Source organism: Gobio gobio (genome assembly GCF_949357685.1).
Source record: "Gobio gobio genome assembly, chromosome: 11".
NCBI lineage: Eukaryota > Metazoa > Chordata > Actinopteri > Cypriniformes > Gobionidae > Gobio > Gobio gobio.
Genome location: NC_137104.1, coordinates 2,744,224 through 2,769,223, shown reverse-complemented (window position 1 = coordinate 2,769,223; position 25,000 = coordinate 2,744,224). Strand labels below are relative to the sequence as shown.

The 25,000-nt window shown below is 39.0% G+C and overlaps 2 protein-coding genes across 3 annotated transcripts in view; both read left to right on the top strand.

The window, feature by feature from the left end:
- LOC307133862 (putative thiopurine S-methyltransferase) overlaps positions 1-7,694 on the top strand; it is an 8,431-nt gene extending 737 nt beyond the window's left edge. Inside the window, exons 2-9 of the mRNA XM_079829167.1 lie at positions 1,108-1,233; positions 4,260-4,352; positions 4,427-4,559; positions 6,537-6,589; positions 6,660-6,734; positions 6,809-6,894; positions 6,987-7,031; positions 7,440-7,694. Of these exons, the coding sequence (XP_079685293.1) occupies positions 1,108-1,233; positions 4,260-4,352; positions 4,427-4,559; positions 6,537-6,589; positions 6,660-6,734; positions 6,809-6,894; positions 6,987-7,031; positions 7,440-7,558 (730 nt within the window). The 3' untranslated portion in view covers positions 7,559-7,694. The remainder of the gene's footprint in view (positions 1-1,107; positions 1,234-4,259; positions 4,353-4,426; positions 4,560-6,536; positions 6,590-6,659; positions 6,735-6,808; positions 6,895-6,986; positions 7,032-7,439) is intronic.
- Positions 7,695-12,405: 4,711 nt separating this feature from the next.
- The window catches only part of ext1c (exostoses (multiple) 1c), a 114,837-nt gene continuing 102,242 nt past the window's right edge, over positions 12,406-25,000 (top strand). The window contains exon 1 of one of the 2 annotated variants that reach the window (XM_079829088.1): positions 12,406-12,591. The gene's annotated coding sequence lies outside the window, so the exon portion shown is untranslated. Of the gene's footprint in view, positions 12,592-13,226; positions 13,406-25,000 lie in introns of those variants that run through there. The other variant, XM_079829089.1, reaches the window with a different exon arrangement.

The following is a 25,000-nucleotide window of genomic DNA, read 5'->3' as shown; positions in this document are numbered from 1 at the left end:
GCTCTCCTAACTACGCATGATTACGTCAGTGAATTGTGGCTCAACTTAATTTGATTTTGTTCATATTTTGTATTTAGAAAGACGAATATAATGAGTGATGAAAGCCAACATATGAAATGTCACAGATGTATATTGACTGAGTAATCCACTGTTTTGTAGAGGAGGTCAAAATGACAGATTTCACCTTTCGATCACTGAAAATGAGTAAAGATTGAACATGGAGCTGCTTTGAGATCCCTGTATCTATGGGACTGAACTATGTAGGGCCTTGAAAATGAAGATTTCAAAAAGAAAAGTTTACTAGGAATGAGAATCTAGAAGGATATTACGATATCTTGTATACTTTTTGAGTTACAGGCAAGCAAACTTTGGAAAAATGAATATTTATGACGCTCAAATGAATACTTATGGCACTCGGACAGGAATGTGAAAAATTGATTGAAAAACACGAGATGCATTTGTAGTTTCAACATTATTTGTTCTTCAGATATTCCTTTTTAAAATACAAAAAAAAGTATCAGATGTATGCAAAGAGACATTTGTTTTTTGGCCACTGAAAATGTGTACAATTTACTCATGGAGCCACATTGAGATCTCCATATCTCTGGGACTGAACCATCGAGGGCCTTTAAAATGGAGATACCAAAAGAAAAGTTAGTTATGAACCAGAATCCAAAAGGATTTTAAGATATCTTTAATATTTATTGAGTTACAGGCATGCAAACTTGAGGCACAAACACACAAGAAGTGCTTATTTGCCATTTTTGAACGGCCACCGTTGGCATATAATGCAACAAATATTGCGAAAGTCAACGGATTTCACTAATAGATCTACCAATCTCTGAGTCAAAATAAAATAATGATGCTGCCATCTTTCTAAAGTCATTTTTACACCCCTGTAATTTGGCTCCAGGTGAGAATTGTCATTTTGACCCCCTTCTAAAAACAGTGAATTACTCTAAATATACTGTGACATTGCATATTTTGGCTGTCATCACTATTTATGTTTGTCTTTCTATAGAAAATATATGAACAAAATCCAAAATTTGTGCCAGGGACCTCTGGTTGGGTTGACATGGAATGACCCATTTTATTATTTGCCCGTAGCAACTGCGCTACCCCGATGAGAAGAGAGGACATGTCTGCTCAGGCACAGCGGGTGATGGCTCTGTCCGAGTGGGAGGACCGCTGGCAGGAGGGAAGAACTGGTTTTCACAGACCTCGCGTGCACAAGTAATCACAGACTCACACTCTTATCAATACTGATGCTATAGTCATGCACATTAAAGAGGAAGCATTTGGTGCAGAATCCTCTGTTATAAACCAAAGATATCAGAGCAGAACTGATGTGGAGACCAGGAGAAACATTTTGAAACATTCAGGGCTTTCAGTCCACAAATCATAAACATTCACCATGGATTTCAGGGCTCGACATTAAAGGGTTAGTTCACCCAAAAATGAAAATTCTGTCATTAAGTCCTCACCCTCATGTCGTTCGAGACCCGTAAGACCTCCGTTCATATTCGGAACACAAATGAAGCTATTTTAGTGTAAAGCTGATGCTGAGAAAGGCTTCAGATAGGCCTCCATTGGCATTCAGTACATTTACACTCACAAGACCCATAAAAGGCACTAAAAACGTCATTACAAAGTCCATCTCACCACAGTGACTCTACAATAATCTTACGATGCGACAACAATAGTTTTTGTGCGCAAAAAAAATCAAAATAACACCTTTATCCAGCTTGTTCTTGTCTTCCGTGTGTGCCTCCACGACGCATGCGTGAGAATATGACGCAGATCCGGCGTTCGGGAATCCATGAAATGCACACTTAAGCCCCATTTTGAGAACTACGCCGAGACCTAAAGCACGATCAGTGTAGAATTCAACAGCTTAGACACGCGCGTCTTTCTCTGCTTGTAAACAAATCTCTTCTGGGTCATGTGTCCGAACGCCGGATCTGCTCATATTCTCACGCATGCGTCGTGGAGACACACACGGCAGTAACAAGTTGGAAAAAGGTGTTATTTTGATTTTTTTTGCGCACAAAAACTATTGTCGTCGCATCGTAAGATTATTGTAGAGTCACTGTGGTGAGATGGACTTTGTAACGACATTTTTAGTGCCTTTTATGGGTCTTGTGAGTATAAGTGTACAGAATGCCAATGGAGGCCTATCTGAAGCCTTTCTCAGCATCAGCTTTACACTAAAATATCTTCATTTGTGTTCCGAATATGAACGGAGGTCTGACGGGTCTCGAACGACATGAGGGTAAGTAATTAATGACAGAATTTTCATTTTTGGGTGAACTAACCCTTTAACGCTTGTCCGGGACAAGAGGATTTTTTGAAGGGGCAAGTGAAAGAGAATTTTACTTGCCCGACGGACAAGTATCCTGGTTAAAACGTCAAAACAAAAACTAACTAGGGAATCACCAAAGTGCAATAATGATTCTGCATCAGTGTAAGTGGAGATCGATAGTGGATAATAATATAAAACGAACTGACGTTAATAAGGTTGAGCTGTTGAGGCTCGCGCCGCCTCTCGAGGAGAAAATCTAAAACAAATGAGCGCCGCTCACACACAGAAACTCAGTTAACATACAGCGTTAAAATTGTGCAGTTTTTATATTTATAACATATGATACAGTAAAGCAACATTACACTAACAAGAGTGTGTTTTCCTGAACACCATCACGACTGAACATGACTGATTTCATATGCCAGTTCCATAAACAATTCATTAACATTTAGTCACTTACATTTTAGAAGCAATATGGACTGTTTTTGTTCTATTTCAGCAGCGAAAATAGTTCCAAACAAATATCACAGCAGAACCGTAACACATCTCACAGCATCAGTGTGTGTTAGTGAATGATTCAGTGTTTTAGTGAATCGGTTGAATCAAAGATTCAATGAACTATTGGTAAACGACCGCCTAATTCTTGAATGATTCATCCGTTTCACTGAATCGACTCAATGACTCGCTCATTCAGACGGTCACATGCTGCCTCCTCCTACTGGTGCTTTAGTTTCATCTTTCCAACATTTCTTATTTGTATATTCAAAAATATTTAAAATAATCTCATAACTTAATGCAGTTGTAATTTGTCAGTGTAAATGATTTAATTTGATTGGTAACAGCCTATAGTGTCTTATTCTAATTTAATTTATAGATCAAATTTAAGAATATAAAAGGAAAGCTGAAGCATATCCTATATTTAATAAGATTATGGAAAAATGCCCTTTATAAAAAGGTAAAAATATGACAAATATGCATATTTAAATATGTCAAAGCTGATTGAGCACTGGTGAGAATATTGCTTCAGTATAGATTATATTTACAAAACAAATCCGGACAAGCAAATGTTTTACTCGGACAAGTGAAGGACAGATTTACTTAGGCTTAATGTCCAGCCCTGGATTTAATGTAGTGACACCCCATGGTATTGTGGAAGAAATAGTCAAATGTTTTTTTATTATATTATTCATCTCAGGGTTCGTACAACCTTTTGAGAGTACTTTTTCCAGCACTTCAAAGCTCTAAATATTATCCAATTTTAATGCTATTTTTAGTGTGATGATTTGTAAACTAAAAGTGTAAAGGTGCTGGCCACTTTATGGCAAAAACAAACAAAAAACCCACTATAACCAGTAGGTGGTGGCATAGGAGCTCTTATTTGACTTATTAGACATTTCCACTCCTTAATATATGGAAAAAAGTAGGAAGTCACAAAGTCTGATGAAAAACTAAAACTTTTCTTCAAATTTTGACTGGATTAAACAGAAAACAAGTAAAGAGTGCTCCTTTAGTTCAGTTTGATACTATAGAAGAACAATAGTACATTTAATAAGAGTGGAATATTACAATTTTCCTTGGTTTTTGCACATTACAGTTCATTTTTTTCTGCATAACAATTCAAGCTCAGCGCTTCACTGTTAAATTTCCAATAAACATGTACTATTATTAGTAACTGCACTTATTAACAAAACAATAGTAATTTTATGATTAAATTAACCTTATGATACATTTTCCTGGTCTCAAATGTTAGTCTGGAGCCCTGTATTATCAAAGTATTTATTTGTAATACAGTGGAAATGAGCAGATTTGGTTAGCATGTTGATTTACGGTGTGCGCCGCTACATTTTTTCATTTGGGGGCGACTGTGCTCCTAGTGAAGAAAGTTAGTCTGGAGCTCTGCTGTGTATCGTTTTACTCTAAAACTCTCACTTTCATTTGTTTCAATCCACCTTGGTAGTTTGCTGGAAAAGAACTTGGACAAAGCTGTATGCGGACGAAAGGAGATTCGGTTCTTCTTCCCACTGTGTGGAAAAGCTGTAGACATGAAGTGGTACGAGGTCTAACGTTTCTGTTTCAGTCAATAATGTTGGAAATCTTCCCTAAAGTGTTGATGTTCTTTCTCAGGCTGGCTGATATGGGTCACACCGTTGTTGGAGTTGAAATTTCAGAGAAAGGAATCCGTCAGTTCTTTGAAGAACAAGATCTTGCTTATAATGAAGAACCAGTGCCAGCTATTCCTGGAGCGAAGCTTTTCAAGGTGTCTGTGTTTGTCATCTATAGAGTTTGCAATAATTCAATTACAGTTCCCATAAATCACACATTGAGTTTCTGTCCGCTAGAGCTGATTCAGACACCCACGCAATCTGATCCCCAAATGACCGCAATTCATCTGTGTCTATTAAACCTTCTGACGTCACGGCGAACATTCAATGTTTGTGTTGCCGCTGGTCCAGAGAGAGCCGTTGAAATGTGTAGATATGAAGCAGCTTCACAAAGTATTATTATTTGTGTTATAATAATTCAAATGATCACTGAAGTACTGGGATACAAGTTTATAGTTCCGATATAAACACTGATATCTACGCTAGTGATCAAAAGCCTTTTGAAAATAACGCTTGAAATAAAGATTTGATCAATTATTGTACATCGACAAGAGGCAAAAATGTATTTGACATTGAATCAGTCACTCAAGAGATTCGTTCAGAAACACTGATTCATCCAGTAATGAAACAAGTGAAGTCTTTGAGTGTGTCATTGAATCATTCACTTAAGAGATTTGTTCAAAAACGCTGATTCATCCAGTAATGAAACAAGTGAAGTCTTTATGAGCGAGTCTTTGAATCATTCATTCAAGAGATTCGTTCAAAAATGCTGATTCATCCAGTAATGAAACAAGTGAAGTCTTTGAGTGAGTCATTGAATCATTCATTCAAGAGATTCATTCAAAAACGCTGATTCATCCAGTAATGAAACAAGTGAAGTCTTTATGAGTGAGTCTTTGAATCATTCATTCAAGAGATTCATTCAAAAACGCTGATTTATCCAGTAATGAAACAAGTGAAGTCTTTATGAGCGAGTCATTGAATCATTCACGCAAGAGATTTGTTCAAAAACACTGATTCATCCAGTAATGAAGTCTTTATGAGTGAGTCATTGAATCATTCACTCAAGAGATTCGTTCAAAAACACTGATTTATCCACTAATGGAACAAGTGAAGTCTTTATGAGTGAGTCATTGAATCATTCACTCAAGAGATTCATTCAAAAACACTGATTCATCCAGTAATGAAACAAGTGAAGTGTTTATGAGTGAGTCATTGAATCATTCACTCAAGAGATTCGTTCAAAAACACTGATTCATCCAGTAATTAAGTCTTTATGAGTGAGTCATTGAATCATTCATTCAAGAGATTTGTTCAAAAACACTGATTCATCCAGTAATGAAACAAGTGAAGTCTTTATGAGTCAGTCATTGAATCATTCACTCAAGAGATTCATTCAAAAACACTGATTCATCCATTAATGAAGTCTTTATGAGTGAGTCATTGAATCATTCATTCAAGAGATTCGTTCAGAAACACTGATTCATCCAGTAATGAAACAAGTGAAGTCTTTGAGTGAGTCATTGAATCATTCATTCAAGAGATTCATTCAAAAACGCTGATTCATCCAGTAATGAAACAAGTGAAGTCTTTATGAGCGAGTCATTGAATCATTCATTCAAGAGATTTGTTCAAAAATGCTGATTCATCCAGTAATGAAGTCTTTATGAGTGAGCCATTGAATCATTCACTCAAGAGATTTGTTCAAAAACACTGATTCATCCAGTAATGAAACAAGTGAAGTCTTTATGAGTGAGCCATTGAATCATTCATTCAAGAGATTTGTTCAAAAATGCTGATTCATCCAATAATGAACCAAGTGAAGTCTTTATGAGTCAGTCATTGAATCATTCACTCAAGAGATTCATTCAAAAACACTGATTCATCCAGTAATGAAGTCTTTATGAGTGAGTCATTGAATCATTCACTCGAGATTCGTTCAAAAACACTGATTCATCCAGTAATGAAACAAGTGAAGTCTTTATGAGTGAGTCATTGAATCATTCACTCAAGAGATTCATTCAAAAACACTGATTCATCCAGTAATGAAGTCTTTATGAGTGAGTCATTGAATCATTCATGTTTCTGTCCCTCTCTCTCTCTCTCGACTAATGTCTTTTCCTTGTTCTCAGAGCGCGGATGGAAAGATCTCCATCTATCAGTGTGATTTATTCAAGTTCTCCAGGTGTGTTTTACACGTTCTTATTTTAGATGATAAAACGACACACACTGAAAAGCCTCTCTTGGTCTCACAGGGCTGTTGCGGGACAGTTCGGAGGGATTTGGGACAGAGGAGCACTGGTGGCCATAAACCCATGTGACCGGCTGAAGTGCGTATTAAATCTATATTTCTCGTCTGTTTTAGTGGGATTGTGTTTGAACACATCGTCTCTTCATCCCACAGGTATGCCACTCTCCTGATTTCCCTAATGAGCGAGGACTGCAGATATCTGGTGGACACGGTGGAATACAATCCTGAGCTGTACAAAGGTCATCTCAGGAAATCATTTATTATTTGTATTAATTATGAAGCATATTTATTTCAGTATTTGATCTTTTCTGTCGCCACGTTTGACACGCAGGTCCACCTTTTCTTGTGTCGGAGGAGGATGTAAAAAATGTGTTTGGTGAGTTTTGGTTTTTGTTATTTATTCTGCATTATACACCGATCAGGCATAACATTATGACTACTGTTGTGACCCGTCGAGGCATGGACTCCTCTAGAAGGTGTGCTGTGGTATCTGGCACCAAGATGTTAGCAGCAGATCCTTTAGGTGTGTGGTGAGATGGATCGGACTTGTTTGTTCAGCAAACAATGCTCTGACCCAGTCGTCTAGCCGTCACAATCTGGCCCAAACTCGCTCAAATCCTTACGCTTGCCCATTTTTCCTACTTCTAACACATCAACGAAATGTTCACTTGCTGCCGAATATATCCCACCCACTAACAGGAGATCATCAGTGTTGTTCACTGGTCATAATGTTATGCCTGAGCTTTTGTGTCCAGATGGTTTTGTGATGTGTGTGATGTTCCAGGTGGAGGCTGTGACATTGAGCTGGTTCAGACGGTGGATGGCTTTGAGGAAAGGCACAGATCATGGGGTCTGGATTCTCTGATGGAGAAAGTCTACCTTCTCACTCCCAAAGCACAATGATCTCCAACTGGAGGATTACTTCATAAAAAAGGGTTCATAATGGACAAAATGCTTTTTTTTCTATTTTCATAAAAGTAACCTAGAAAGTTTCTAATTTGAACATAATGTCAAATATTTTAATAAATCATTAATTTTGTGTTTATTTCATAACTGGACGAGTGAGAGATGTGAGTTGTCAGTTTGACCACTAGAGGGCAGCAGTTGGACATTTTCCTGACCGTTTGATCAACACACACACACACACAAGAAACCGCAATACACATCGAAAGATTATCAACATATTCGCAGTGTTATGAATAAATATCAGCTGACTTAACAAAAGGTTCTTTTATTGTATATAAAAACAATGTGCAACTGCTGTTCCACTGCTTGGTTTGATGTAATCGGTGGTATTTTATATAAAAATGAACGTATTATTAAGATATTTAATGCGTGTGAGTTGACATACTTTAGATAAAAGCATCTGAAATGTGTGTATGTCACTTTTAAGAGTCATGTAAACACACAAGAATTCATTTCAGTTCTGTTTAAATCTGAAGAACTGAAAGATGTCATTAAGGGAAATGAAAGCATTATCATTTTTATTTTTATTTAATGCTCGGAAATCTGTGTAAAGACATCAGTCACTGTAAAAACTATATCTGGATGCCTTCATTTTTAGTTCATTTAAATTAGAAAGTTAATGCAATGAACATTTTTGAGAATCGACATCACCCTTTATTCAAATATTATTAAAAGATTGTGTAAGCATATTGCATAATTGTGTGTTTTATTTGTAATAATGCAGTGAAACAATATTTTCATGATTTATCATAACATTTATTTTCATTTATGTGGTTCAGATACAATAATATTTTGAGTTTCTATTTATTAAACCAATTTCCTTCATTGTACTAACTCACATTTTTGATTTCAATGAACTCAACATTAAGGCAACCAGATTACTTACTTTTTTAAAGTTAAACCAACAATATTTTTTTACAAGTGTAATGACGTTTTACAGACGTGTCCTTTGACCCATGATCCCATCTCTAAACAACCGTTTTATGATCACTCTTTAAAATAGTATATGTGTGTGTGTGTGTGTGTGTGTGTGTGTGTGTGTGTGTGTGTGTGTGTGTGTGTGTGTGTGTGTGTGTGTGTGTGTGTGTGTGTGTGTGTGTGTGTGTGTGTGTGTGTGTGTGTGTGTGTGTGTGTGTGTGTGTGTGTGTGTGTGTGTGTGTGTGTGTGTGTGTGTGTGTGTGTGTGTGTGTGTGTGTGTGTGTGTGTGTGTGTGTGTGTGTGTGTGTGTGACCCTGGAGCACGAAACCACAAAAACAACATAAATGTGTACCGTTACACCCCTACACTGTAAAAAATTATTTAGTTATGACAACATATGTTTTTAAGTTAATTTAACTCAAAATAAGTTAAGCAATTTCAACTTTTTAATTTAAGTTATACAAGATTCAACTCAAAATTGTAAGTCAGTTGAATGTAAATTGTAATATAGAGAGTTGAAACGAACTTCTACACTGTAAAAATGTTGTTGGTTTAACTTAAAAAAAGTAATCTGGTTTCCTTAAAATTTTGAGTTCATTGAAATTAAAAGTTTTTGAGTTTTGAGTTAATACATTGAAGGAAATTGGTTTAATAAATAGAAACTCAAAATATTATTGTATCTGAACCACATAAATAAATAAGAAATGTTGCGATAAATCATGAAAATAGCACAATTTGGCATGTTTCACTGCATTATTACAAATAAAACACACAATTACACTTATGCTTACAAAATATTTTAATAAAATTTGAATAAAGGGGATGTCGATTCTCAAATGTCGTTGTATTAACTCAAATTTTTAATTTCAATTAACTCAAATTCTATTTTTTCAAAACATTTAAAAAAACTTTTTTTTAAGGCAACCAGGTAACTTACTTTTTTAATTTTTTTTTACAGTGTGTTCATAATACATAAAAAAAAATATAAGTAACACTTTGCAGATGATCCTCTCATGCCACGGTTCCATATTAACCAAAAATGTACCTTTGACTTAAAATGATAAATTTGGTATTACTTTGGGGTGTAAATAACCCAATGCACAATAACAGCAGGACAGTGACACCACAATTAAAATATTCATGATTCTGAAGCTGAAAGTACTGAATTATTTTGGCTAGATATGTATAGAATAATGTAGGACACTTTGTACTGGTGACATAAGATATTTGGCATTATCAGGACCCACACTGCATCATATTCAGAAGTGGAGGACCTCAGTATTATTCTCACTTTAGATGCTGCCTTTAAAATGAACATTATTGAGGCCTGTTTACAGGACAGTAAAGCCTGGATGGCTGCAAACTTTCTGAAATTAAATGATGACAAAACTGACATTATTGTGTTTGGCCTGAAATCAGGAAGTGTTTCAATGCTAAAAAGCCAATGTTCTGGACACAGATTTACAAATGAAAAATCGGTAGTCAGATCTAGTTTCTTTAACCTTCATCTTTTAGCCAAAACGAAACCTTTCTTATCATCTGTTGACTTTGAGAAAGCACTGACTGTGGTTGTGTTTTCACGCATGGACGACTGCAACTCGCTTTATTTTGGACTTAATAATAAAGCAATGGAGCGTCTTCAAAACATCCACATGCTGCTGCCAGAATGCATTAAAGGGATAGTTCAGCCAAAAACTAAATGTTTATGTGTATCTGCTCACCCCCAGGGCATCAGAGATGTAGGTGTGTGTGTGTTTCTTCAGTCGAACACAAATGAAGATTTTTAACAGTGTGATAGTCGTATGATGATGTCACTGGGGTCTAATTCTATTAGAGTAAAAAAACTTCAAATTAAACCTGCGGCTCGTGGCGACACATTGATGTCTTAAGACACGAAACCATCGCGTTCTGCGAGAAACCCGACAGTATTTATGTTATTATTTCACTTCATATCAGACGAATGTCATCCGCTCTCCAGACCGCCATAACTTCTTGTGAATAAGGTCAAAATACCGGCGCGATCATAGAAATTTAGATGCCTCATTAGTGCCTGCGCGGATCGGTCGAATGAGGCATCTACGTATATATTTCTATGATCGCGCCAGTATTTTGACCTTATTCACAGGAAGTTATGGCGATCTGGAGAGCGGATGATATTCATCCTAAACTTCTGTCCTGCCCCCCTAAAAAAATGAACATATGAAACTGAGGCTTCGGCTTCATCCCGTCTTTTAATCTGCGTTAATCAGCGTGTTCTTCACGTCAGAAGCAGAGGTGTGTGTGTGTGTGTTGATCTGAGCTCTCATTGGACTGTCATCGCTCATCAATGTCAACATATTTGAGAAAACCAATCAAATCCGAGCAGGCGGGCTTTAAGTTCACAGAAGCTGCTGAGGCTGAGCTGAATCTTAGCAGATATGAAGCTAAACTAAACATTTCATATTTGAGCTGCTTCTGTAAGTCAGAAATGTTAAACAAATGACAAAAATATTCAGCCAAATTAATAAACTTTTGTCTAATTTCGCCATTTTGATTTGAAATAGGCCTATGTGATGTAATTTATAATATAATTAACAAACAAGAAATATTAACAAAGTAATATTAGTAATAATTGTGTGCATATTGTAAATGAATAATTTAATCAGTAGCTCTCAGTAAATAAAAAAGCTCAACTTTGTTCAGCTTGTATTGGGCATAAGATTAGTAATGAATGTGGGCATATTGTGAATTAATTTAATACATTTAGTTACCTAGCTTTTAGCCTTCAGTAAATTAACATGTCTATGAAAATGATTCATAAAACATATAAATATCAGTTAAACATGTTTACTTTCTTCACTGACAAAAATGGAAAAACTTTATCAGTCATATCTGCCACTGACATGGTTTTTAAGCTGTTGGTATCTATTTTTTGGCGTTCAGAACATTTTAAAATGCACAAATGTAGATCAGAGAAATCTACATGTTCTCAGGGGTCATGACCCCCAAACCCCCCAAAACTCACATGTGGGATCTCAGTGATTATAAACCTGCCTACTTTGTATTATTAAGGGATGTACAATATGCTCATGCAGAAGGAGGCATTAATATTTGCTTTATAAGTAATAATAAACAGCCAATATCCTGATATGCATACTAATAAGCTACTAGTTAATAGTGAGAATTGGACCCTAAACTAAAGTCTTACCAATTTTTTTTCATACGCTCACTAAAATGAAAATCCTAGAATCGCCCCTGGTTTTCTTTATTGTTTGGAAAGCACAGTTGCATTAAATATGCTATATAAATAAAGAAAATGAAATTAATTCAGCATTATATCCGTGACCCTGGAGCTCCACAGCAGGTATATCTGTGGCAATAGCCAACAATACATCGTATGGGTCAAAATTATACATTTTACTGAAATGCCAAAAATCATTAGGATATTAAGATCATGTTCCATAAAGATATTTAGTAAATTTCCCACCGTAAATATATCACGAAAGTAGTAATATGCATTGCTAAGGACTTCATTTGGACAACTTTAAAGGAGATTTTCTCAATATTTGCAGCCTCAGATTCCAGATTTTCAAAAGTTCGGCCAAATATTGTCCTATCATTACGGAAAGATTATTTATTCAGCAAAATAGACCCTTATGACCGGTTTTGTGGTTCATGGTCACATACCTATATTCATATGATATGATATATATATATATAAATAGTTTGTCAACCTTCAAGGTCTCCTCTGGTTCACCGCGCACGCAGCGTCGGCGCGCGACCTCCGGCGACAGTGACGCGCACCGCTGGCCAGATGTGCGCCTGTTTACTTTAAATAGAGCTCGTGCTGAGGCACCCCGAGTCTCTGAGCCAATCACGAGCGCCGGGGGGCGGGGCCGACTGCAATGTTGTGGATGCGAGAACATGAACAATGTAGCCCCATATCCCGATGCTGTGACGGAGAACATCTACACGCGTCCGTGGTGAAGCTCCAGACGCGGAGAGAGGAGACACGCGTCCGGGATCGGGGGATCTGAGGACCCTGGAGCACCAGCGAGCATCTGAAGTTCAGGGTGAGGCTGTCTGTCTGTCTGTCTGTCTGTCATAACGGTGTTCGCGGTGACTCTGCATCAGCGCATTAATGCATTGCTTATGATTTCATGCGATCTGTAATAATCAATATCGCGCTATTTCCGGGGAAGTTCATTGTTTGCGGCCGCGCGCAGTCCAGCCCAAGGGCACCGCGACCATTGTTTGCTTGTCATATTTCATACACAGGGCTCGCTGAAATATGAAGGTGTCTGCTGGCGTTTCAGTGGCTTAATGACTGCATGTGCACGCGCCGGGCTCATTCCTCATTCATACACACATGAGCTCGCGCGCAATTAAGGCAACAAACCCGCGTTATTACAGCGGAGGAACCGATAACTCAAACACACCAGCCTCGGGGTAATTGTAGCCCGAGTGGGAGATTAATATTTGCCCAAATCTGCGTCTATATCATTAAAGAGTGTTGAGAGAGGGCGGGCGCGCGGGAGGAGGTGTGAGATTACGCGCGCGCCCGGTGCGTATGCTTGCGCGAGTCTCTCTGTAACTCAATCAGCTTGTTGAGCTGGTAAAGAGAGAGAGAGAGAGAGAGAGAGAGAGAGAGAGAGAGAGAGAGAGAGAGAGAGAGAGAGAGAGAGAGAGAGAGAGAGGTTGTGTCTGCGCGCGCTTCAGGGCTGGACTGTGGCACGAGCGTAATATTGTGCGAGTGAAAACAAGCAGAGCCACTTGACAGAGAGAGAGAGAGAGAGAGAGAGCAAAGGAAGCGTTTAGTAACGAGGATGATGATGGTGATGATGATGATGATGCAGCCATAGCGACGGAGCAGCGTCATAGTAACAGGTAACGCACTTGCTCAGCCTTTGCGCGAGACGCACAGCGAGAGTTCAGCGCGCGAGGAGCTGTAGCGATGGAAACACGTCAGGATTTACACTTTACGTTCTCATAGTTTGCGTACAAATACTGAAGTAGCATTTTAAATATTTTGCTTGCATTATATTAAGATGTAAATATGAAAATGACAAAACCGTATATAGATTACTAATACTTTAATATAAAATATTCTTCAGTCATTTTAAATATTAAATTAAATCATTGGATATTCATTCAATCTTGACTGTTTAGTCAAATGCCAAAATGCATAAATGACTATAGATGTGTGTGTGTGTGTGTGTGTGTGTGTGTGTGTGTGTGTGTGTGTGTGTGTGTGTTTGTGTGTGTATGTGTGTGAGTGTCTGTGTGTGTGGGCATGTTTTTGTGAAATATCAGGACACAACTGTGTATAATGACATAAGTTATACAAAAAGAGGGTGAAATGTGAGGACGTTCCCCATGTCCTGTGTGTGTGTGTGTGTGTGTGATGGGTAGGTTTAGGGGCAGTTTAAGGGGATAGAAAATACGGTTTGTACGGTATAAAAACCATTACGCCTATGGAATGTCCTCACATTTCACAAAAACAAACGTGTGTGTGTGTGTGAGAGTGTGTGTGAGTGAGAATGTGTGTGAGTGAGAATGTGTGTGAGTGTGTGTGTGTATATACATAAACAAAAACATGTATGTGTTTTTAACTTTTATAACTTTTTAAATTATATATATATATATAATTTAAAATAATAATAATAATAATAAAGCTTTACGGCAGAATGGATTAACAGCAGAAGGTCTATGTAATTTGTATATATTATTTATTTATTTAGTTTCTAGGAGATATAATAATAAGACAAACATGAGAGCGCCACTTACACACCGCACACACACCGCACACACACCGCACACACCACACACACCGCACACACACACACACACACACACACACACACACACACACACACACACACACACACACACACACACACACACACACACACACACACACACACACACACACACACACACACACCGCACACAGAGTGTCAGACAGTAGAGCTGGTTATGCTCACAGGTGTGTGTCCGGATCGTCCCAGCGCTTTAACTGTGTGTGTGTTTAATGAGATCCCAGGACACGAGACGTGAGATTCAGCAGCTCATCAGAGCACAGAGAGAGATGTGTGTGTGTGAGTGTGTGTGTGTGAGTGTGTGTGAGTGTGTGTGAGTGTGTGAGTGTGTGTGTGTGTGTGTGTGTGTGTGTGTGTGTGTGTGTGTGTGTGTGTGTGTGTGTGTGTGTGTGAGTGAAGCGTCCGCCCCTGCAGTGAGAGAGCGAGAATCATCCCGGCTCTTTTCACAGACTCATGGCGTCACACACACACACATCTCCATGACTTCATCTGTGCCGGAGGACGGTGGAGAGAGGAGGGCGTGAGAATGAACACCAGCCATTGTGACATTTAAAGCTCGGCCCGTCAGGAGAACGAGCGCTTGTGGCATGTGTGCGAGGAGCATATTGTTCAGACATAATTAATCAAGCCTGCTGGTAATTATTGTTGTCCATAAATTAAAACTTGAGGCGAGCAGCGGGTGTTCAAGATGCAGCCCTCGTCTTAATAACCACCAACTTTTCAACGTGAGAATCCTTTCCTCCCCGCGAGAGATCAAATAGTGTCCGCTTAGGACCCAACGTGGTAGCTGTTTTAAATGCCTGCACTGCAAAAAATGCTTTTCGTACTTAGTATTTTTGTCTTGTTTTCAGTCCAAATATCTAAAAAATCTTACATTAAGAAGCATTTACTAGACAAGCAAAAGTTTTTGTCTTGTTTTGGGGGAAAATAACTCAAAATTAAGGGAGTTTTTGCTTAAAACAAGCAAAATAATCTGCCAATGCACTCTCAGAAAAAAAGGTACAGTGCTGTCACTGGGGCGGTATCCTAAGGTACAAAAGTGAAAAGGTACATATTTTTGCTTAAAACAAGCAAAATAATCTGCCAATGCACTCTCAGAAAAAAAGGTACAGTGCTGTCACTGGGGCGGTATCCTAAGGTACAAAAGTGAAAAGGTACATATTAGTACTTTAAGAGTGCGTATAAGTATCTTAAAGGTACATATTAATACCTTAAAGGTACATATTAGTACTTTAAGAGTGCGTATAAGTATCTTAAAGGTACATATTAATACCTTAAAGGTACATATTAGTACTTTAAGAGTGCGTATAAGTATCTTAAAGGTACATATTAATACCTTAAAGGTACATATTAGTACTTTAAGAGTGCGTATAAGTATCTTAAAGGTACATATTAATACCTTAAAGGTACATATTAATACCTTAAAGGTACATATTAGTACCTTTTTTGTTTTGTACCTTAGGGTACCGCCCCAGTGACAGCAATGTACCTTTTTTTCTGACAGTGTGGGGTAAGCAAAATAATCTTAATTCAAACAGAAAACAAGATTATTTTGCCCTCAAGTTAGGCCAAGAAGATTTGTCTGTAAGGGTACTGTCTAAACACACAGTTACCTGACAAATATTTTTAAAGTAAACCTGACTCTCCATTTTCTTCCACCCCAGATACGGGATTTCATCTTTATTTTTTATTTCCTTTTAATTCCTATTATAACTGTTATAATATATATATTTCTATTTTATTTTTTCACTTATGACTATTTTAACTTAATTTCTATGTAAAGCACTTTGAATTGCCACTGTGTATGAAATGTGCTATACAAATAAACTTGCCTTGCCTTGCTTACCCCATTGGCAGATTATTTTGCTTATTTTAAGCAAAAACTCCCTTCATTTTGAGTTATTTTCCCCCAAAATAAGACAGAAACTTTTGCTTGTCTAGTAAATGCTTCTTAATGTAAGATCTTTTAGATATTTGGACTGAAAACAAGACAAAAATACTAAGTAAGAAAAGCATTTTTTGCAGTGTGATCAAAAGCTATTGCTATAATGGGAGCAATAACATGCCTAACATATTGTAAATGATTTCAATTGATGAACTAAGTAATAATACCAATACAAAATCATAACATAGTAATGTACCTATAATGTAAATAATAAAGAATAAATAAAAAAACCAGGTGCACAACATAAATACAAGGGATTTTTTAAAGCGGGGCTAGGGCTCTTAAAGCTACACTGTGTAACTTTTTTAGTTTATTCTTAGCTAAAAACACTTAGTTCTTTCAAAAATATATGTGCTCATTAATGTATATTTACTTCTTTCAAGTAATAATGTATTCTCGTAAGTTTATAATATGCCATTGTAAACACATACGGGTGAGGCGTTCGAATGCCGGTCGCCATGTTGCCCCTCCATCTTAAAAGTACATTAGCCAAAGAGGGACATACCCGTAAATTCAAGCTTCGCCTTTGGCGTTTTAACACTCGATGGCACCGTGTCCAATGTGGACGAGGTGGAACTGGAAGTCATGTTAAACTTGGACTAAATCGGCCACCGTAGGAGTTAAAACGAAATCGGAATTGAGAGGAACAGAAACTAATATTCACTGGATGGTCATATACCAGTTCACCACTAGATGGGGGAAAATATCACACAGTGTAGCTTTAAGATGTAGAGTAAGTGCAACGGCGGTGTATAAACTAAGCTAATCGGGTAGCTGTATGCTATGCTAGAACATACGCTAACTAAAAAAACATTCAGAACGAGACATGCTTAATTTCACAACTTATAGCTTGGGTTATATACTAGTATATGAAACATGATTTGCAAGACGTTAAATACTATTTTACCACAATTTAAACAACAAAAATCAACACGAGAATTGTAATCAGGCTCTGAACAGATTACCCATTGAAAGTTCTTTCAGCCAATAGAATCGCTCTGGGGTCCTAAGCGGACACTCTTTCACAGGGGGACAGGATTTCTCCTGTAATAATAGAGTTTGGGTTTAATGTGAACTCAGCGCAGCGTTTGTGTTTCTCCAACATCAGCTGCTGCTGCTAACATTATTTTTACCCGTTGCAATTCAGGGCAGCTGAAGCTAAAATAAAATCTGCTGTAGCAAGAACACGTTTAGCGTTTGAATATCAGACGCTAATGCTAGTGCTACTCGAACACCGGTGTGTGTGTGTGTGTGTGTGAGCAGTTCCTTCATCCTCCTCGTGTAAACGCGTGAACTGTGTTAATGAGCAGAAGTCTTAGCACTGAATGATCTCTTCAAATACTGTAAGTCTACAACACATATCCTCCTGGGACCCACGAGTAGACTTTTGTCCTCTGTAGTGGACGTTATATTTTAGGAAATTTCTCTGACATCACACATGTCACATGTCACAGTCTGGATGTCCTGTAAAGAGCACATCCGGGGCTCTGCAGAGATACCAAATGTTTGGAGGTTTCACCAGGACAACAACAACTCCTTGGTCTTTAAAAACGTCTGGCATTAAGGTTTAGCACTCTTGTGGAAATATGATAATATTTTGTAATTATAATTTAAATCGGATACATTTTCAAATTGTTTGTTATATAGGGGATAGGGAATGATCAGACAGTGCTCTATATAGGGGATAGGGAACAATCAGACAGTGCTCTATATAGGGGATAGGGAATGATCAAACAGTGCTCTATATAGGGGATAAGGAATGATCAGACAGTGCTCTACATAGGAGATAGGGAACAATCAGACAGTGCTCTATATAGGGGATAGGGAATGATCAGACAGTGCTCTAAATAGGGGATAAGGAATGATCAGACAGTGCTCTACATAGGAGATAGGGAACTATCAGACAGTGCTCTATATAGGGGATAGGGAACGATCAGACAGTGCTCTATATAGGGGATAGGGAATGATCAGACAGTGCTCTAAATAGGGGATAAGGAATGATCAGACAGTGCTCTATGTAGGGGATAGGGAACTATCAGACAGTGCTCTATATAGGGGATAGGGAACGATCAGACAGTGCTCTATATAGGGGATAGGGAATGATCAGACAGTGCTCTATATAGGGGATAGGGAATGATCAGACAGTGCACTATATAGGGGATAGGGAACGATCAGACAGTGCTCTATATAGGGGATAGGGAATGATCAGACAGTGCTCTATATAGGGGATAAGGAATGATCAGACAGTGCTCTATATAGGGGATAGGGAACAATCAGGCAGTGCTCTATATAGGGGATAGGGAACGATCAGACAGTGCTCTATATAGAGGATAGGGAACGATCAGACAGTGCTCTATATAGGGGATAGGGAACGATCAGACAGTGCTCTATATAGAGGATAGGGAACTATCAGACAGTGCTCTATATAGGGGATAGGGAACTATCAGACAGTGCTCTATAAAGGGTATAGGGGATGATCAGACAGTGCTCTATATAGGGGATAGGGAACGATCAGACAGTGCTCTATATAGGGGATAGGGAACGATCAAACAGTGCTCTATAGGAGATAAGGAATGATCAGACAGTGCTCTATATAGGGGATAGGGAACGATCAGACAGTGCTCTATATAGGGGATAGGGAACAATCAGACAGTGCTCTATATAGGGGATAGGGAACTATCAGACAGTGCTCTATGTAGGGGATAGGGAACTATCAGACAGTGCTCTATATAGGGGATAGGGAACGATCAGACAGTGCTCTATATAGGGGATAGGGAACAATCAGACAGTGCTCTATATAGGGGATAGGGAATGATCAGACAGTGCTCTAAATAGGGGATAAGGAATGATCAGACAGTGCTCTACATAGGAGATAGGGAACAATCAGACAGTGCTCTATATAGGGGATAGGGAACTATCAGACAGTGCTCTATATAGGGGATAGGGAACTATCAGACAGTGCTCTATATAGGGGATAGGGAACGATCAGACAGTGCTCTATATAGGGGATAGGGAACAATCAGACAGTGCTCTATATAGGGGATAGGGAATGATCAGACAGTGCTCTATAGGAGATAAGGAATGATCAGACAGTGCTCTATATAGGGGATAAGGAATGATCAGACAGTGCTCTATATAGGAGATAGGGAACTATCAGACAGTGCTCTATATAGGGGATAGGGAACGATCAGGCAGTGCTCTATATAGGGGATAGGGAACGATCAGACAGTGCTCTATATAGAGGATAGGGAACGATCAGACAGTGCTCTATATAGGGGATAGGGAACGATCAGACAGTGCTCTACATAGGAGATAGGGAACGATCAGACAGTGCTCTATATAGGGGATAGGGAACGATCAGACAGTGCTCTACATAGGAGATAGGGAATGATCAGACAGTGCTCTATATAGGGGATAGGGAAGGATCAGACAGTGCTCTATATAGGGGATAGGGAAGGATAAGACAGTGCTCTATATAGGGGATAGGGAACTATCAGACAGTGCTCCATATAGGGGATAGGGAACTATCAGACAGTGCTCTATATAGGGGATAGGGAACGATCAGACAGTGCTCTATATAGGGGATATAGAACGATCAGACAGTGCTCTATAAAGGGGATAAGGAATGATCAGACAGTGCACTATATAGGGGATAGGGAATGATCAGACAGTGCTCTATACAGGGCATGAGGAATGATCAGACAGTGCATTATATAGGGGATAGGGAACGATCAGACAGTGCTCTATATAGGGGATAGGGGATGATCAGACAGTGCTCTATATAGGGGATAGGGAATGATCAAACAATGCTCTATATAGGGGAACGATCAGACAGTGATCTATATAGGGGATAGGGAAGGATCAAACAGTGCTCTATATAGGGGATAGGGAAGGATCAAACAGTGCTCTATATAGGGGATAGGGAAGGATCAAACAGTGCTCTATATAGGGGATAGGGAATGATCAGACAGTGCTCTATACAGGGCATGAGGAATGATCAGACAGTGAATTATATAGGGGATAGGGAACGATCAGACAGTGCTCTATATAGGGGATAGGGGATGATCAGACAGTGCTCTATATAGGGGATAGGGAATGATCAAACAGTGCTCTATATAGGGGAACCATCAGACAGTGCTCTATATAGGGGATAGGGAAGGATCAAACAGTGCTCTATATAGGGGATAGGGAAGGATCAAACAGTGCTCTATATAGGGGAACGATCAGACAGTGCTCTATATAGGGGATAGGGAAGGATCAAACAGTGCTCTATATGGGGAACGATCAGACAGTGCTCTATATAGGGAATAGGGAATGATCAGACAGTGCTCTATAGGAGATAAGGAATGATCAGACAGTGCTCTATATAGGGGATAGGGAACGATCAGACAGTGCTCTATATAGGGGATAGGGAAGGATCAGACAGTGCTCTATATAGGGGATAGGGAAGGATCAGACAGTGCTCTATATAGGGGATAGGGAACGATCAGACAGTGCTCTATATAGGGGATAGGGAAGGATCAGATAGTGCTCTATATAGGGGATAGGGAAGGATCAGACAGTGCTCTATATAGGGGATAGGGAATGATCAGACAGTGCTCTTTATAGGGGATAGGGAAGGATCAGACAGTGCTCTATATAGGGGATAGGGGATGATCAGACAGTGCTCTATATAGGGGATAGGGAATGATCAGACAGTGCTCTATATAGGGGATAGGGAAGGATCAGACAGTGCTCTATATAGGGGATAGGGAAGGATAAGACAGTGCTCTATATAGGGGATAGGGAACGATCAGACAGTGCTCTATATAGGGGATAGGGAATGATCAGACAGTGCTCTATATAGGGGATAGGGAATGATCAGACAGGGCTCTATATAGGGGATAGGGAATGATCAGACAGTGCTCTATATAGGGGATAGAGAATGATCAGACAGTGCTCTATATAGGGGATAGGGAAGGATCAGACAGTGCTCTATATAGGGGATAGGGAAGGATAAGACAGTGCTCTATATAGGGGATAGGGAACGATCAGACAGTGCTCTATATAGGGGATAGGGAATGATCAGACAGTGCTCTATATAGGGGATAGGGAAGGATCAGACAATGCTCTATATAGGGGATAGGGAAGGATCAGACAGTGCTCTATATAGGGGATAGGGAAGGATCAGACAGTGCTCTTTATAGGGGATAGGGAACGATCAGACAGTGCTCTATATAGGGAATAGGGAATGATCAGACAGTGCTCTATATAGGGGATAGGGAATGATCAGACAGGGCTCTATATAGGGGATAGGGAATGATCAGACAGTGCTCTATATAAGGGGATAGGGAATGATCAGACAGTGCTCTATATAGGGGATAGGGAATGATCAGACAGTGCTCTATATAGGGGATAGGGAACGATCAGACAGTGCTCTATATAGGGAATAGGGAATGATCAGACAGTGCTCTATATAGGGAATAGGGAATGATCAGACAGTGCTCTATATAGGGGATAGGGAATGATCAGACAGTGCTCTATATAGGGGATAGGGAAGGATCAGACAATGCTCTATATAGGGGATAGGGAATGATCAGACAGTGCTCTATATAGGGGATAGGGAATGATCAGACAGTGCTCTATATAGGGGATAGGGAACGATCAGACAGTGCTCTATATAGGGAATAGGGAATGATCAGACAGTGCTCTATATAGGGGATAAGGAACGATCAGACAGTACTCTATATAGGGGATAGGGAATGATCAGACAGTGCTCTATATAGGGAATAGGGAATGATCAGACAGTGCTCTATATAGGGAATAGGGAATGATCAGACAGGGCTCTATATAGGGGATAGGGAATGATCAGACAGTGCTCTATATAGGGGATAGGGAATGATCAGACAGTGCTCTATATAAGGGGATAGGGAACGAGATATGGAGGAGATTAGGAGGAAACTGTGGCTGTGAAATAAACTAAATTCCATTGGCTATTTTTTAAAAAGGGAAGGAGCTGATTGATATGCCCCACCCGTCTTCCTGTTTTAGTGGAAATTAAATATTTTCTTATATGCAGAACTTTTTTTAGGTTGTTTTCACGAAAAATTGCAGTTTGCATAGTTTACTTGAGAAACCCAGGATGCGTTTCCCGAAGCCAAATATGGTTGCATGTTTCGCAACGGAACTTGCGACCATATTTGGCTAACGATGCTTTCGGGAAACACAGCAAGATTGATTCAGCCAACAGCGTGAGTTTGGGGGCGGAGCTAACTGTTTGCTTGACCAATGGCAGATGGGGGGAGCGTTTGAGAAACCCATTTGACATTATTTAGTGCAGAAACCACACTTCTGACCTTTAAAAGCAATATATACGTGTTCTCCAAGCAGGCGTTTTAGCAGAGTTCTGATCTATTGGCCGTCAGGGGAGATGAGCTCTAAGGTACAGCTGTCACACACTCATCATGTGAGAAACCACCCGGCTGCATCCACCTGCTCGCTGTCCTTCTCCATACTCACTGACCATTGCCAACAGTTGGACAGACACTAGTTTTTCCCTTCGCACAAGTGCAACACACTTGATCTGAAAAAGCTAATGAAGTGTCCAGAAGACAGATCACTCAAAGTTTGGAAGGCTGTGTTCACTTATTCAGCTGTTTCCTGTCGTGGAGATTGAGCAATATGCCATCGCATCTCGATCTCATTACACCGCCTCTGGCCGGTTTCTGCAGTGAGAAACTCTGATGAATGAGCAACACAATGATAGGAGGAAACCGTCAGCTGATCGGGACGGGGGAATGACGGAATATTGGGCATGAGGTTATGTGATCCGGGTGCAAAAAAACACAAAGTTACTTTAAAAAAAGTTATTTGAACATCACTATATGGAGACAAAATACCGCAATGACGTGTCCTTTATACAGACAAAACCTTTAACTTTGCAGGTACTATTTATTTGTGTGTGTGATGGCTCTTATACCGGACGCTCCCTCTCTGTTTCGCCGTGTGCTGTTGTGTTGTGTGGGAGACACTAGAGATACTTTATGCAGTTATGCTTCTATATGAGTTATCATTTTGACATTTCATTAATGTTTTATGTGCAGCAGGAAGTTATTCTGTTGCTGTTGGCGGATCTTGCTGGATCCGCTGGGTTAAAACGACCCATTCACTGGGTTAAAACAACCCAATTTCTGGGTTAAAACAGCCCATTCACTGGGTTAAAACAACCCAACCGCTGGGTTAAAACAACCCATTCACTGGTTTAAAATGACCCATTCACTGGGTTAAAACAACCCAACCGCTGGGTTAAAACAACCCATTCACTGGTTTAAAATGACCCATTCACTGGGTTAAAACAACCCAACCGCTGGGTTAAAACAACCCATTCACTGGTTTAAAATGACCCATTCACTGGGTTAAAACAACCCAATTGCTGGGTTAAAACAGCCCATTCTCTGGGTTAAAACAACCCAATTTCTGGGTTAAAACAGCCCATTCACTGGGTTAAAACAACCCAACCGCTGGGTTAAAACAACCCATTCACTGGTTTAAAATGACCCATTCACTGGGTTAAAACAACCCAACCGCTGGGTTAAAACAACCCATTCACTGGGTTAAAACAACCCAACCGCTGGGTTAAAACAACCCATTCACTGGGTTAAAACAACCCAACCACTGGGTTAAAACGACCCATTCACTGGATAAAAAAAACCCCCAATTGCTGGGTTAAAACGACCCATTCACTGGGTTAAAACAACCCAATTGCTGGGTTAAAACACCCCAATTGCTGGGTTAAAACAGCCCATTCACTGGGTTAAAACAACCCAACCACTGGGTTAAAACGACCCATTCACTGGATTAAAACAACCCAATTGCTGGGTTAAAACAAGCCCTTTCACTGGGTTAAAACAACCCAACTGCTGGGTTAAAACAAGCCCTTTCACTGGGTTAAAACAACCCAACTGCTGGGTTAAAACAGCCCATTCACTGGGTTAAAACAACCCAACCACTGGGTTAAAACAACCCATTCACTGGGTTAAACAACCCAATTGCTGGGTTAAAACAACCCATTAACTGGATTAAAACAACCCAACTGCTGGGTTAAAACAGCCCATTCACTGGGTTAAAACAACCCAACCACTGGGTTAAAACAACCCATTCACTGGGTTAAACAACCCAATTGCTGGGTTAAAACAACCCATTAACTGGATTAAAACAACCCAATTGCTGGGTTAAAACAAGCCCTTTCACTGGGTTAAAACAACCCAACTGCTGGGATAAAACAACCCAATAGCATTTTTTAGAGTTCTGTATAAATTAATATAATCCAAAACATATAGAGTTAATATGCAATATATAATTATAATATATAATTAATTCTATATTAAAGGTAAATTCACATCTTAAAACTTTCATTCAAATATTATTACAACTATTATTAGTTGTGCTTGTTTTATATGTGATAATAACACAATGAAACATGCAAATTTTGTCATACAGAGAAATTATGAACACATGCAAAAACAAGAGAGAAGCTGTAGTTTGCCTTTTTGCGTTTTGTTCTTCCCTCATATTTAAAAAAATATATACAATATTTTTTCATATTTTGATGATATTTTTGAACTTGTAGGGTCATTAAAAACTAATATCACCTTCTGACATCACTATATATATATTTGTTCTTCCATCATATTTAAAAAACATATATATATTTTTTCTCATATTTTGATGGTTAATATA